General features: G+C 39.6%; 1 protein-coding gene across 1 annotated transcript in view; it reads left to right on the plus strand.

Annotated features, from left to right (window-relative positions):
- TMEM259 (transmembrane protein 259) overlaps window positions 1–14,368 on the plus strand; it is a 53,848-nt gene that overhangs the window by 17,855 nt on the left and 21,625 nt on the right. The window contains exons 2-3 of the mRNA XM_036756783.1: window positions 4,860–5,126; window positions 8,456–8,633. Of these exons, the coding sequence (XP_036612678.1) occupies window positions 4,860–5,126; window positions 8,456–8,633 (445 nt within the window). The remainder of the gene's footprint in view (window positions 1–4,859; window positions 5,127–8,455; window positions 8,634–14,368) is intronic.

Here is a 14,368-nt window from a genome sequence, read left to right on the forward strand (position 1 = left end):
CAAGTCATGACGAATGTCAGTTTTTAACATAAAGGGTAGTGTGTATCATATGCTCTGAATAGCATTAGTGTAGAGGTGAAAACAGTAGCCAGGACTCTGGAGATCCATGTTCTGGTCTTAGTTTTGCCACTTCATACCTTGTGACTTTGGGTCATGAAAAAGATCTGTGAGTTTTGATGGATCACTGTATTAAAATGAGTCAACAGTGTAACATGACCACCAAAAAAAGCTAATGCTATCTATTCAAGAGAGGCATGGTATCCAGAACAAGGGAGGTGAGAGTCCTGCTGTAGTCTGCAGTGATCAGACCACATCTAGAATATTATGTTTGTTTGTTTTTGTGGGGAGGACATTGACGATAGGAGGGTGAGGAGACATAGCCACCACCCTGGTACAAGTTCTCACCACCTCATGCCTGGACTGTTATAGTAACCTGCTGATTGGTCTCACCTCAAGTCTCTCCCTGTTTAATTCATCCTCCACTCAGTTCATAAAATGCATGTCTGACCATATTAGTTCCATAGTCAATAAACTTGCTCCCTGTTACCTCCAGGATCAAGTATAAAATCCTTTGATGTTGAAAGTCCTTCCCAGCTTTGCCTCCTCCTGCCTTTCTAGTCTTCTTACACTTTATTCCCTTCCCCATGCTCTGATCCAGTGATACTGGCTTTCTTGCTGTCTCTCAAACATAGCACTCTGTCTTCCCACTCTTTGCCCTTTCACTGGCTGTCCTCCATTCCTGCAGTGCTCTTCTCCTTCATCTTCACCTGCTGGCTTCCTTCAAGACTCAGCACAAATTCTACATTCTATAAGCTCTCTTTCCCAGTCATTATTTTGCTTCCTTAATGCATTCCCTCCAGTGTCTACTGCATCTATCTGGTGTGTGCCTGGTTGTTCGCATGTTAGTATGTCCTGTTAGTATGGGCTGAGCCCTTTGAGAGTAGAGCCTGTTTTTTTGCATTTCATGGTATCCCCATTGCTTAGCACAGTGCCTGGCACAGAATACTTAATTAGCTATTGCTGTTTTTGTGGTTGATTCTGAGCTGAAAGGAACTTCAGAGATAATCTAGTCCAGTGCTTCTTAACCATGGGGTCTCAACCCACAGTTTAAGAAGCGCTGAAGGGATCATGAGTGGAAAAAGTTGAAGAAGCCCTGGACTGTAGTCCAGCTCCCTCATCTTAGACGAGGAATGTGTCTAGTAACTCACCAAGGTCACACAGCTAGGAAGGAACAGAGCTGGGGTTTGGACTGAGATTCTTTGACTCCAGACCCAGCACTCATTCCATGCTATCATGCTGTGTCAGAGAAGACCGAAGAGACCTTATAGTTTGGTCTTCAAGTGTTTAAACTTTAAAGTGTTGGTTAAACTTTAAGCTTCCACTTGTGTCCCCAAGTGGAAGGGAACTAGTCTTGTTTTGCTTGACCCCAGAGAACAAAATTAGAAGCAGTAGGTAGAAGATGCAAAGAGATAGATTTAGGATTGATGTAAGAAAAAATAAAATAGAATTAGTGCTCTTCAAAAATGGATTAACTTGCTACGGAGAGTTTCTTTTGTCTACAAGTTGAGGTTGGATGATCACTTGTCACTTACGTTGTAGAAGGGATTCTTGGTCAAGTCAACAAGTATTTTTCAAGCACCTGCTTTTGTGCCAGGCACTGCTGGGGATACAAAGAAAGGCAAAAACAGTCCCTGCCTTCAAGGAACTCAGAGTCTCATGGGGAAGACAGTGTGCAAACATTGATGTACAGACTATATGTGTTAAGTATGTGTATGTACATGTGTGTTTATATACACACACACAAATACAGGTTAAATTGGAGATGGTCTTGGGGGAAAGGACAACATTAAGGAAGATTCTGGGTTGGACTGGATGTGCACTGAGGTCCTTTTCAACTGTGAGATTCTGTGACTCTCCTTCTCTGGGCCTCATTTTCCCTAAATTTTCTCTAAGACCTATCCAACTCTTAAATTCCTGTGATTTAAAAGGATCAAGTGAGATCATGGATATAAAAGATATTGTAACCATTAAATTCTGTATAAATGTGCTGTCATCAACGTTATCATAATCACTACCCCAATGGTCACTTCGAGTTCTAAAAATAGTCTTTTAGTCTTATCTAGATAAAACCTTTTGTGCTTTTCTTATATTTGTACTTAAGGATCTGAATTTATGGACTCCAGTAAGGAATTTGGATTGTAGTCCCAAGCACTTAATAAGATCCTAGAATGCTGATGACTGGTAGACTATGGAGGCTGATAGACTCATTTATATACTTCCAGAGTAAACATCTCAGCCTCATGGACTTGCTGGTGTCGATCTTCCAGTGAGTAGCTGATAATTGAGAACATTTGAACTTGAAATATTGTAGTAGAATCTGGTTCTGGAAACACAAGTCTGTGTGAAGAAAAAGAAATAAAGCAAGGATCTAAGGGACAAGCACCATGAATCCAATGGCCAGTTTAGAATCTAGGCATTTGGAAATAATTTTGAGGGTATGGGGAAATGGGCAGTTGGTAGGTGGAGAAGAACGCAAAGGGACAGGATATCTTCTGCATGTGGGATTTGGGAATAATTTCTAACTACAGAAGATGAAACTGAGGCTCAGGTACAGTGTCTGCATCATGGTCACACAACGATACAGCAGTGACCCAAACCTATATGGTGTGACGTATTGTACAGTGTTTGCTTTGGAGAATTTAGTTAAAATTTAAGAGTATTTGCTTCTTCATGTAATGATACTAATAATAGCAGGCATTTATGTAACTCTTTGTAGCAGTGGTTCTCAATTTTCTTTTGCTCATGGCAGCTCAGTCTTCTTTGCTCTTTGGAATCCCAGCTGTCTCTTGCTATGGGAGAGTTGAGAGTCTGTGTAAGTACGTGCCATTGCAAGTACAATTTTCTTAAAATCTGTGGCCTCCCAAAGGTGATTGTAAGTATAAGTTCCATATGACCTAGGGCAGTTCTTTGAGAACCAGTGTTTTTTAGTTACAAAGCTCCTTATGTCCGTTGTACTTTGATTTACAGAACTACAGAACTGTGAGGCAGTCAGTGTTGCCAGTGTTAGGATTTATAGATGACAAAACTGAGGCCCAGGGAAAAGAATTGACTTTGCCAAGGTAGTGGCTGAGCTTTGACTAGGATTCATGCGTGACTTCTGTTAGTTCAGAAAGGCACACGGTCTTTCTTCCTCAGCTACTGAAAGTTATATCTTCTCCACAGCAAGCAGCACGGTAGTGAACACTTAGTAGCTACTCAGTAAATACTTGTTGATTGAAAAGGCATAGTAGTATATTAGAAAGATGATGAAGACCCTGTCTTAATTCTTGGCTTAGCCATTTTCTGTTTGAAATAGTCACTTCTTTCTCTGAATCTGTTTCCTCATCTTTTAAATAGAGTTGACAAATGCTTGCCCTTTGTGCTTTATGGGAAACCCTCTCAGGTCAGTGCCCCAGAGGCAGCATAGTATTGAAGAGAGCAGAACATCTGCATTTGAAGCAAGCCTCCAACATTTACTAGAAAAGAATATGTTAGTACTGAATAGTCTGGCTGTACAGAAGAACCCCTTTCCATTCTAGAGATCCTTATGATTGGAGAAAATGCTCACAAGGCATACTTTCTCTCCTGGGGATAGGGCTCTTGCCCATTTGCCATACTTCCATTGGCTTGTGTTTGTGGCATTTTGATTAAGGGAATGGATTCATGCTGAAATTCAAAAAGGATCTTAATGGCATCCATTCCATGAAAACTGGATAAATTCTTATCATAGTTGTAATACAGTAAGAGTGTACAGTCTGAAACTGACTGGCAAAAGGCTTTTCATCTTCTGTCAGGTTCATCCTTTTTGAGCCATCAGACAGCACTATTCACAGAATCCAAAGCTGCATTATAAAAATTTTTGGTCCATAATGGAGAGCAATAAGGCAGTTTAGGTGTTGCTGGTTGTTAGGCTCCTACCTCAAGAAAGATTTAATTTATACATACTTTTGATCATGTATGTCCTTCCTCTTCTCAAAATACTTCAGTGTCTCTCTTTAGCCTCTTGAACCCCTTCACAACCCAGTGCCAGCATGGCTATCCAACCTTATCTCACGTTCTTCCCTCTCAGTAAACTGATCCAACGGGGCACAGGCCTTTCATTGTTCCCTGAACAACATGTATTCTTTCCCACCTCCGCGTTTTTGCTCATGGTGTTCTCTTCCATTGGAATGTGCTTGCTCATCACCCCCATCTCTATCACTGCCTGTTGAATTCAACACACAGCTCAGATTACGACTCTTCTGGAGATTTCCCTGATCACTTAGTTTGAAATAATCCTACTTTCTTTGGATCTTGTACAGTTAATTTTAAGTCTTATCCCCCCTACTTCCTCAGGATGGCAGCCATATTTTACTTACAGAATGTCAGCATTAGAAGGGCCATCAGAAGTCAGCTAGTCTAGCCTATACAGTGATCTTCTCTACAACATTGTCAACAAGTGATCATCTCACCTTTGAGGACCTCTAATCAATGCAGAACTCAATAAGTCCCAGCATGGCCAGTTCTACTTTTAGTTAGCTTTCTAATGTTGTCTTCACGTGAAGCCTGTATCTGTCTCTCTGCAACTTACTCTTATTTGTACCACCAACAAGCACAAAGCACTACATATGTTAATTTTATTTTGTATTAATTGCATGTCTCTTTTTCTTTGTTGGACTGAGGTGTTTCCCAGAGGGTCAAGGTCACACCTCACTTAGTTTTGTACTTCCTCCAACACCAAAAATATCATCCTGCATATGATAGTTAATACATGATTGTTGGACTGAATTGAAATAAATATGATTATTGACTTTGGTTTTCTTGTTTCCTGGTGTTTTTAGGCACTCTTTGTGCTTTTCATCCTGGCCTACATCCACATTGCCTTCTCTCGCACCCCAATTAATTGTTTGGAGCATGTGCGAGACAAGTGGCCCAGAGATGGCATCCTTCGAGTAGAAATTCAACACAACTCCAGCCGAGCTCCCATCTTCCTCCAGTTTTGTGATGCAGAGAGTTTCCCAGGCATGGTGATAGAGTCTGAGGAGGAAGAGGAGGAGGAAGAAGAAGATGAAATGACAGTAGAAATGTTTGAGAACAGCTCAGTCAAGGTAAGGTGAACCAATGTGGTATGCTAGATGACTAAAGTGGCAACTGAGGCTTTTGCCCCCACAGAAAAACATATAAAAACTTTTTTAAGAACTAGAATTGAATTTGCATATAATCTAGTTTAAACCTTTCATTTTAAATATGAAGAGGCTGGCTTAAAGAGAAGCGATTTGCCCATAGTCCTGCTCTCAAGGAGCTTATAGTGTTATAAGACTACATACAACATGTAAATTACTATGTACAGATGTGGACAGGATAAATTGGAGACAAGCAACAGAGGGAAGGCACTAGTATTAAGGAGGATCAGGAAAGGCTGATTGCAGGAAGAGTACTTTAGCTAAGACTTGAAGGAAGCCAGGTGGTGGAGATAAGGAGGGAAGGCATTCTAGAAGTGAAGGATAGCCAATGAAAATGCCCAGGGTTGAGAAATATAGAGACATTTGCGGGGAAGGAAGAGAGGAGAAAGGGGAGAGGGGTCAGGAAGCAAGGAGACTAGTTTCACTGAATTGCAGAGTACATGGGATAAGGTGTGAAAAGATAGGAATGCTAAACAAAGGATTTTATGTTTGATCTTGGAGGTGATGGGGAGCCATTGGAGTTTATTGAGTAGGGGAGTCACATGGTTAGATCTGTACTTTAAGAAGATCAGATTGACAACTGAGTGGCAGATGGACTGGAGTGTGACCAGACATGTGGCAGGCAGACGCACCAGTAACCTGTTGTAGGAGTAGATATGAGGTGATAAGGGCCTGCATCAGGGTGGTGGCAGTGTCATAGGAGAGAAGGGGGTGCGTTGGAGGGGTGTTACAAAGGTAAAATCAGCAGGACTTGGCAACAAGCAACCAGCAAGATAGTGGCAGAATTAAGATCAGCGCCTGGTCTCATAGCCCTGGACTCTTGCTATGTCAATTTCAAGTATTCACATGGAATCCTACCATTTAGAAAAGCCAGACTAGACTTTCACCTGGTCCAATTCCCTCATCTTCAGGTGGGAAAACTGAGGGTTAAAGAAAGAAAATGACTGGACTAAATAAAGTTAGAGTGAAATAATAGCAGAGTCAATCAGTTAGTCAGCTGGTCTCCCTATCTTGCCCAGACTGAAGCCACTCAGAGACTCAATTCTACTGCTGTTTGGTACAGAAGCTTTAACCTACACCTCTGTTTTTCCCACCTTGGCTAGCCCCTTGTTAGATAGCCCAGTGGCCCTTCACTCCTAGGGGTTCACCATATTAATGTGGGACTTCTTGCAGACACCTGGTTGGCTTTAGTCCTACTGAGGCTTAGAGCTCCCAATCTCAAGCCATCCACCAGCTCTTGTTTCCCTCCAGGAGCAGGGATTGCATGTGCCTGCCACCACACCTGGCAACAAGAATTTTTCAAATGCCACTGTGTAATGCTGCCTTTGTATTTGTATGCCCAGTACCATTTTGCCAGGTTCTGAGAATACAAATATAAAGAATGACACAGTCCCTATTTGCAAAGAGTTTACAGTTCTAATCCAGAAGGCAAGTACATATAAAAATATATATAGCTTAAATATAAAGCAAATTGATGCAGATATGTCCACAGTAGTTAAAAGACATGATCATTTAGGAAGGCGGGCACTAGTTGGGAGGAGTCAGCCAAGGCTTTGTGCAGAAGATAGATGGTTGTCGAGCTTTGTCTTAAAGGAAGAAAGGGACTCTGAGGTGGAGGTAATGAGGGAATGTACTCTAGGTGTCAGGGGCAGACAGCATAAAGGTACAGCATTAACACTTGAACATCAGTCTCCTGGTCCCTGCTCTAGTTCTTCCCACTACACCAGGTATACATCCAATTGAATGTTATCTCTTTGAAAAAAGTCACTTTTGAGGCCAAATACTTTCCTGAAGAGGATTTCCTGGCTCATAGTTTTTCTGAATGATAGCTCACTTTTCTGTAGCACACCAGTTTATAAATTAAGGAATGCATATATTATTACCCCCATTTTGTAGATGAAGAAACTGAAGTGACATGTTCATTGTCATACAAAATAAGTGGCAGAGCCAGGACTCAGACTTAGGTGTTCTGAGTCCCAACTATAATGTTCTTTACATTATTCTGGTCTTCTGATCATCTGGATGAGGTGGGATCACAGTCTTCAAATATCTTAGTGTCATATGGAAGAAGAATTAGACTTCCTCTGCTTGCCTCCACAGGGAGAGCTAAGGTCAGTGGGTAGAGGTTGTAGTAAAGCTGTATTAAGAATCATAAGCTGCAGCCCTTCTGGGAGATCCTCAGCTTGTTTTTTCTCAAACTGAGAACTTCACCCCCTGAGAAAATGACATTCTCTCCTGAAACTTTTAGCACACCCTTTTCCATGGCATAATTTATAAGTAATTTCATATAGCAAAAAGAGCTCTGGACTTTGTATGTTTGAGTTCTGGGTTTGCTGCTTTCCAGCTGTATAACTTTATACAAATTACTTCTTATCTCTAAAATGAGAGTGCTAATGATATTTGTGTTTCCTACTTATTTCACAAGAGTGTCGTGAGGACAAAATATTATATACGGAAAACACTTTGTAAGGAACTTTGGAAATGTCGGCTGTTGTTGTCAGAAGCCATAGGATCATAGGACTTAGAGATCACTTAGTTCAGCTACCTCATTTTAAAGAAAATGAAGCTAGCCTAGGTTTCTGCCTGACTGAAGTCACCTGATTCGTTTGTCTTTCTTTTACTTTTAATATGTCCCATGTACTTGGTCCAATACTGTCATTATAAATAATTTTGGATTATAATAGCTAATATTTATATAGAACTTTCATGTTTGCAAAGTGCTTTGCATATATTATCTCATTTAATCCTCAGCTTAAGCTGTTCAGTTTTTCAGCTTGGGGCTAGGTCTTTGACAGTAATTTATTGATATATAAAGCATTCTTTTTTTACTGCATGCTCAACATCCTGACAGACGACTCAGTCTAGTAAAGAATTTGGTTTATCTCATGTTATTCCAGTATCCTTGAATCCTCAGGGAGTAGTCATCCATGAGAAGAATAGGACTTCTCTTGGTCCCAAAGCAGTACAAGTTTTTGGCCACTTTATTGCAACTAGTATGTCTGTGTTTTTTGGAATAGTGATCCAAGTCCCTTTAGATTACAGTAAAAAAAAAAAGCCAAACTGTGGACTCGGAGGTAGATGGCCTAAGATTGAGTCTTGGTGTTGTCATTACCTTGTGGTCATAGGCCATTTCTCTTCTCTTCTCAGAGTCTAAGTGTCCTTACTTGTCCGGTGGACTACATCTTTCCCAGCATTGTATTATTCATTTGTGAGACCTTGCTAACTCTCTTGCATCTTTTTTTTTTTTTTTTAAGTTTGAGCTGGACATTGAACCAAAGGTGTTCCTGAAGCCTTCCCGGGTGAGCAACCCTGAAGCTTTGACCCAGATGGCCAAGAACCAAAGCCAGGAGCTTTCCTTCACTGAGGCGACGACTAAAGGTATGCAGCCTCTGATCGAGACTGTGTCGGAATTTGAGATGCTAGCCAGAGCAGGTAAAGACAACTTCTTTTGGTACCCTGTTCTTTCCCTCTCCACCAACTTTCCCCCTTTCCTTTTCACCTCAACTTTCCATCCATTTATCTTTCATTCATTCCCCTGCCTCTTTCTGAGTCAAGTCACCATATGAGTGATAAGCATGTCAAGCAATGGACTGGCCTTAACCAATCATGTGGCTATCTCCCTGGGCATCTGTCTGGGGAGAGGAGAAATTAAGGGGCTCTTTGAGCCCTGAGGCCAGTGAGTGCAGTTTGATGTAATTTCTTTAATCAGTGTTGTTCCCAAATCTTTGATTTAAATTAAAGAACAGAGAAATTTGGACCTGCGTCTTTAGAGATTAACATGATGTAGTGGAAGAAAGCAGCTGCCTTGGAGTCTTTCTAGTCATAACATTGACAAGATTTCAGAATTGGAAGGGAACAGAGAGGACTTGTAGGTCACAAACCCCAAAGAAGAATCTCCTTTAATACAGGGCACTTAGCACAGAGTCTGAACTTTTTTTCGTATCATTGTATTTCAGTAGGGTTGATTTCTTGTGAAATCCTATGTGTGTATTCTTTTGTTTCTGCTTATTTCACTCTACATCAGTTCATTTAAATTTTCCCTTGTTTCTCTGAATTCCTCATATTTGTCATTTCTTACTGTATAGTAATATTCCATCACATTCATATCCCATGGCTTTTTCAGCCATTCTCCAATTGGTGGGCACCCACTTGGCTTCTAGTTCTTCCCTACTATAAAAAGTGCTACTGTGAGTGTTTAAGTATATATTAGACCTTTGTTTTTCTATCTTTTAACTTCTCTGGGGTATGTGTCCAGCAGTGAGATAACTGGTTCAAAGGGTATGGACAGGTCACTTTTCATGCATAATTCCAAATTGCTATCCAGAACAGTTAGATGAGTTTAAACCTCTGCCAGCAGTGCATTGGTATGCCTGCCTTATCCTCCAAGACTGGCTGCTCCTTTTGTTTTTTTTTTTTTTGTTTGTTTGTTTGTTTTGTCATCTTTGTCAGTTTGCTTGGTGTGAGGGGAAACCTCAGATTTGTTTTGACTTGCATTTCACTTAGTATTAGTGCTTTTAAAGCAGTTACTTATAGTTTGCAATTCTTCTTTTGGGAATTATTCATGTCCTTTGACCACTTACTATTTGAGGAATGACTCTTGAATATTAAATATTTGTGTCAGTTCTCTATATATCTTGGATTAGCAGACTTTTATCAGTGGTATTTGATGCAAATTTTTTTTCTCTTTTATCTTCATTGGTTTCATTAATGCAAAAGCTTTTTAATTTTGTGTAATTAAAACCATCTTTTTTTGTCTTGTATAGTCTCCTCTCCTATGTTGTGTTAGTAATTTTCCTGTTAGAGTACAATTGAGATTTTTTGAGGGATGTGGCCAATGTGAGAATTTCTTTCGCTTGTTAGTACATCTTTGTAACAGTTTTTTATTTTGTTTTATTTTACTTGCTTTCTCAACTAGGGGAGGGAAGGGATGTGAGAGGCAAGAGAATGCAGATACCAAAATAAAATCTAATTAGAGTAAAAAAAAATTCCCTTGTTAACCATAATTGTTAAAGGTCCTTTCATTTTCTTTGAATTTTTTTTCACAGTGTGATCTATTATATTCAGGTTGTCTCTTTTGAGGCAACCAGGGTTACACAGTTAGTAAACATCTGAGGCCTGGGTTTGAAGTCAGGCCCTCCTGACTTTGGGGCCTGTGCTCTATCCACTGGGCCATCTAGCTACCCCTGTCTACCTTTTTAAAAGTTTATTTTGGTATGTACTGGAAGGTGTTAATTTAATCTAATTACCATACTGCTTTTCAATTTTCCTAGTTTTTGTCAAAAAGATGATCTTTCCCCCAGTAATTTATATTCTCGAGTTTATTGGACAGTAAGTGGGTTACTGTTCTCATTTGCTTCTAGGCTGTTTGGCAGATCTATTGTTTGAAAATCAGAGCCAAATAGTTTTGATTACTGTTTATAATATATTTTGAGGTTGAGTAATGCTATGCCCCTTTAACTTATACTTTTTTTCTCATGATTTTCATAGTTTCCCTTGAAATTCTAGACCTTTTGTTCCTCCAAATGAAGTATATTTCATCTGGTTTTATAAAATCACCTTTTGTCCCTTGTAGCTTTGATTGTTATAGCAGTAACCCTACCCCTAATACTGTAAGTCAATTTAGGTAATAACAGCATTCTTTATTATGTTGGTATGGCCTAACCGTGATTACTGAATGGTTCCCTACTAATTTGTCTTCCTTTGTTTCTTTAAGGAATGTTTTGTAGTTGTATTTATAGAAATCTTACTTGTGTCTTGGTAGTTTTAGATATTTTCTGCATTCTTAGATGTTTCGAATGAGATTTCTCTTACTGTTCCTGGTTTTTGTTAGTGTTGTATAGAAAGGATGGTGATTTTATTCATTTATATCCCACTGCTGTATGAAGCTATTAATCATCTCATTTTCTTTTCTGATCCTCTGGGATTTTTTAAGGGCATCATCCTGTCATCTGCAAACAGGGATAATTTTGTCTTCTCTTCGCCATTGTTTTGCTTTTCAATTTTGTTCAGTCATCCTATTGTCATAGCTTACATTTCTAGAACTATGTCACAGCTGATCTTGGAATCACAGGACTTGAATTCAAACCCTGGCTCTGTAGGACCTCAAACAAGTCACATAATCCCACCTTGCTCATCTCTGCAGAATCTCTGAAGTCTCTTCCAGCTCTAAGGGTATGATCCCAAGTAAGAGTGTGGGGGAGGGGGACATCCTTGCTTTTATACTTGTCTGTACCAGGAAAGCTTAATTTTGGATGTTAGCTTTGATTTCAGACGTAATGTCCTCTTGATTATATTAAAGAAAGGCCTTCCAGGTTTGTGGTTTTTAGTCCTCCTGATTTTATAGAAGAGGAGACTAAGGTCCTTAAGGAGATTCCTATCAGTTTTCTGGCTGTGATCAATTCGCTTGCTTTCTATGAGGCATTTATATAGACTCTTCAAGGTTTACCAAGTGCTTTATAAGTGTTATCTCATTTAACCCTCACAACAGCTTTATGAAGTGCTAGTATTATTTATGAAAAAAAGAAAACTCTTATCACCACCTGTCCTACTTACCTGTTGTAAGGATCAAATATGTGTGTAAAACATTTTTAACTGCAAAGTACTATAGAAATTTGAAGTATTGTTTTGAATGAATGTGGTTAATAACTTTGACTGGATTAAGAGGGTAGTTACAAAGATTGGCTATGAGAGGTGACTTTAAAGCACTTTGTAAATGTAAAATGGGGTGTGCGCGCGCGCGTGTGTGTGTGTGTGTGTGTGTGTGTGTGTGTGTGTATGTTTTGGTACGTGTCCACCTCCATGCCAGAACAGACTTGTGGCAAAACTGGTATCCAGTCCTGTTCTATCTTGGCTTGAATGAATAGAGTATTTAAGCCAGACTTTTCTTCGTTAGCAATACAATGCATATACTGCTTTAGCAGTTCTCTTGCTCTTTCCCTTCCTTTCACATCCTAGGTCAATCTTTCTTACAAACTGCCAATGACAGTCTTAGACATATATACATTTTACATATATAGAAAGTAAACAGTCTGTCCTCATTGAATCCCTGTAATCAGTCTTTGGTATGTACCTTATGTTTGTCTTGGCTCTTGTGTGACAAATCTTCTATTAAGTCCATTTTTTTTTTAACAAAGTCTTGAAAGTCTGAGAGTTGATCAAATGTCCATTTTTTTTTTTTCATTCAGATTTATGCTTAGCTTTGCTGGGTATGGTATTTTTGGCTGGAGTTTTGATATATAGTGTTCTGAGACCTGTGGTCCTTTAGTGTTGCCACTGCTAGGTCTTATGTGATTCCGATTGTGGCACCATTATATTTAAATTGATTTTTTTTCTTGTTGCTTTTAATATTTTGTCCTTTAGCCGGGGGGTTCGGAATTTGATTATAATATTCCTATGAGTTTTCCTCATAGGATCTCTATCAAGTGGTATCTAATGGATTTTTTCTAGTGCTTATTCTAATACTTGTTCTAATGCTTCAGGACAATTTTCTTTAATTATTTCTTGTATCAAGATGCTTTTTTGATCATAACTTTCAGGTAGTCTGATTATTCTTATGGTTTCTCTTCTTGATCTGTTCTCCAGATCAGTTGTTTTTCTTATGTTTCACTTTCTCTTCTATTTTTTCATTCTCCATGTTTTCTTTAGTTATTTCTTGATCTCTTATAACTTCACTGGCTTTGCCTTGCCTAATTCTAATTTTCAAGGTATCATTTTCTTTCTTAAGATCCTGGATCCCCTGTTGTAATTGGTTGACTTTCTTTTCATAATCTTGTTTTTCTTGGATTATTTTTATTTTTTCATTAGATTTTCCTCCATCTCTCTCATTTGATTTTTAAAGTTCTTTTGTGAATTCTTTTTGAACAGGTGACCATTTGATGTTACTCTTTAGAGTAGAAGAGGGTTTCTTTGCTTTAGTATCTTCCTCTGAAGACGAACAGTGTCTTCCCTATTCCTATAATAACTTTCTGTGATTGGATTCTTTCTCCTTTGCCTGTGCATTTTGTAGTAATAGCTTAATTTTTGTAATCACCTCTAGCCCTGTGGTATGGGGGATGGTACCTCTTGCTCCAGATCTTCAGTTCTCTCCTCTAGCCTGGAACCAAAGCCAAACCTCCAGCTTCCTGTAAGTGCCCACAGCCAGGGGCATTCTCCCCCACTGCTTCTGCACTCACTGGGTAATTGCTGGTTCCTTCTTGCCCCGCAGCTGTCCATAGCACAGCTGTGTCTGGCATTCCTTGTCAGCAGAAGTTCCCTCCATCTTCCATGACTCAGATGCCCAATTCCCCTCACTGTGGGGGGAAGCGGTTAAAGTTCCAGTGCCTGGGGCTTAGATGGCCTCTGAACCCAGCTGTCCCCGGTATTTATTCTTCACCAGGACCAAACCTCATCCTGGGATTGAAAAATCTGATCTCCAGTTGTCCCAGGAAGACCCCTGTTATGCCCCTATTCCTATTTATTGTACCCAAACTTTGTTCACTTACCTAAGGTGCTATTTTATCTCTCTTGTGGGGGAAAATCTTGAGAGCTTGGAATTTTCTGACTTACTTCACCATCTGCCCTTAAAGTCTTTAAAAATTGTTTTCCTCTATAATGTCGTACAAATCGTTGTTGTAGTTATTTATGCTCACTTGCCTGTGTGTCTTCCCAGTCTCCTCAGAAATGGTCTGTTTTGTCATTTTTTTACGTCACAGTAGTATTCTGTTGCATCCATCTGCCGTTACTTGTTCAGCCATCCTCCAATAGGATGCTTCCTTAGTTTCCAATTTTAGGCAGCTGTAAAAAGAACTGCTATAAATATCTTCATACATATAGGTCCTTTTCCTCTTTCGTTGAGCAGTTTGGGGTATAGTCCTAAGTATACAGCTGGGTCCCACTTTAGTGTGACCTTCTGGACTTAGTTCAAATTGCTTTCCGAAATAGCTAGATCAACTTGCAGCTCCCTTAATGGTGCACTAGTAAAGCTTGTTTTCCCACAGCCCCTTCAGCACCTGTTAATTTCTCCTTTTGTCATTTTTGCCAGTCTGATTGATAAGTACGAGGTGGATCCAACCTCAAAGTTGCTTTAATTTTAATTTCTCTAGAAAAATTATTAGTCATTTAGAACAGGGCCGTCCGACCTTAGGTTATCTTAGGGCCGAATTAAAGTAAAATAATTATTTGAGGGCCAC

This window comes from Trichosurus vulpecula, chromosome 1 (assembly GCF_011100635.1).
Source record: "Trichosurus vulpecula isolate mTriVul1 chromosome 1, mTriVul1.pri, whole genome shotgun sequence".
Taxonomy (NCBI): domain Eukaryota; kingdom Metazoa; phylum Chordata; class Mammalia; order Diprotodontia; family Phalangeridae; genus Trichosurus; species Trichosurus vulpecula.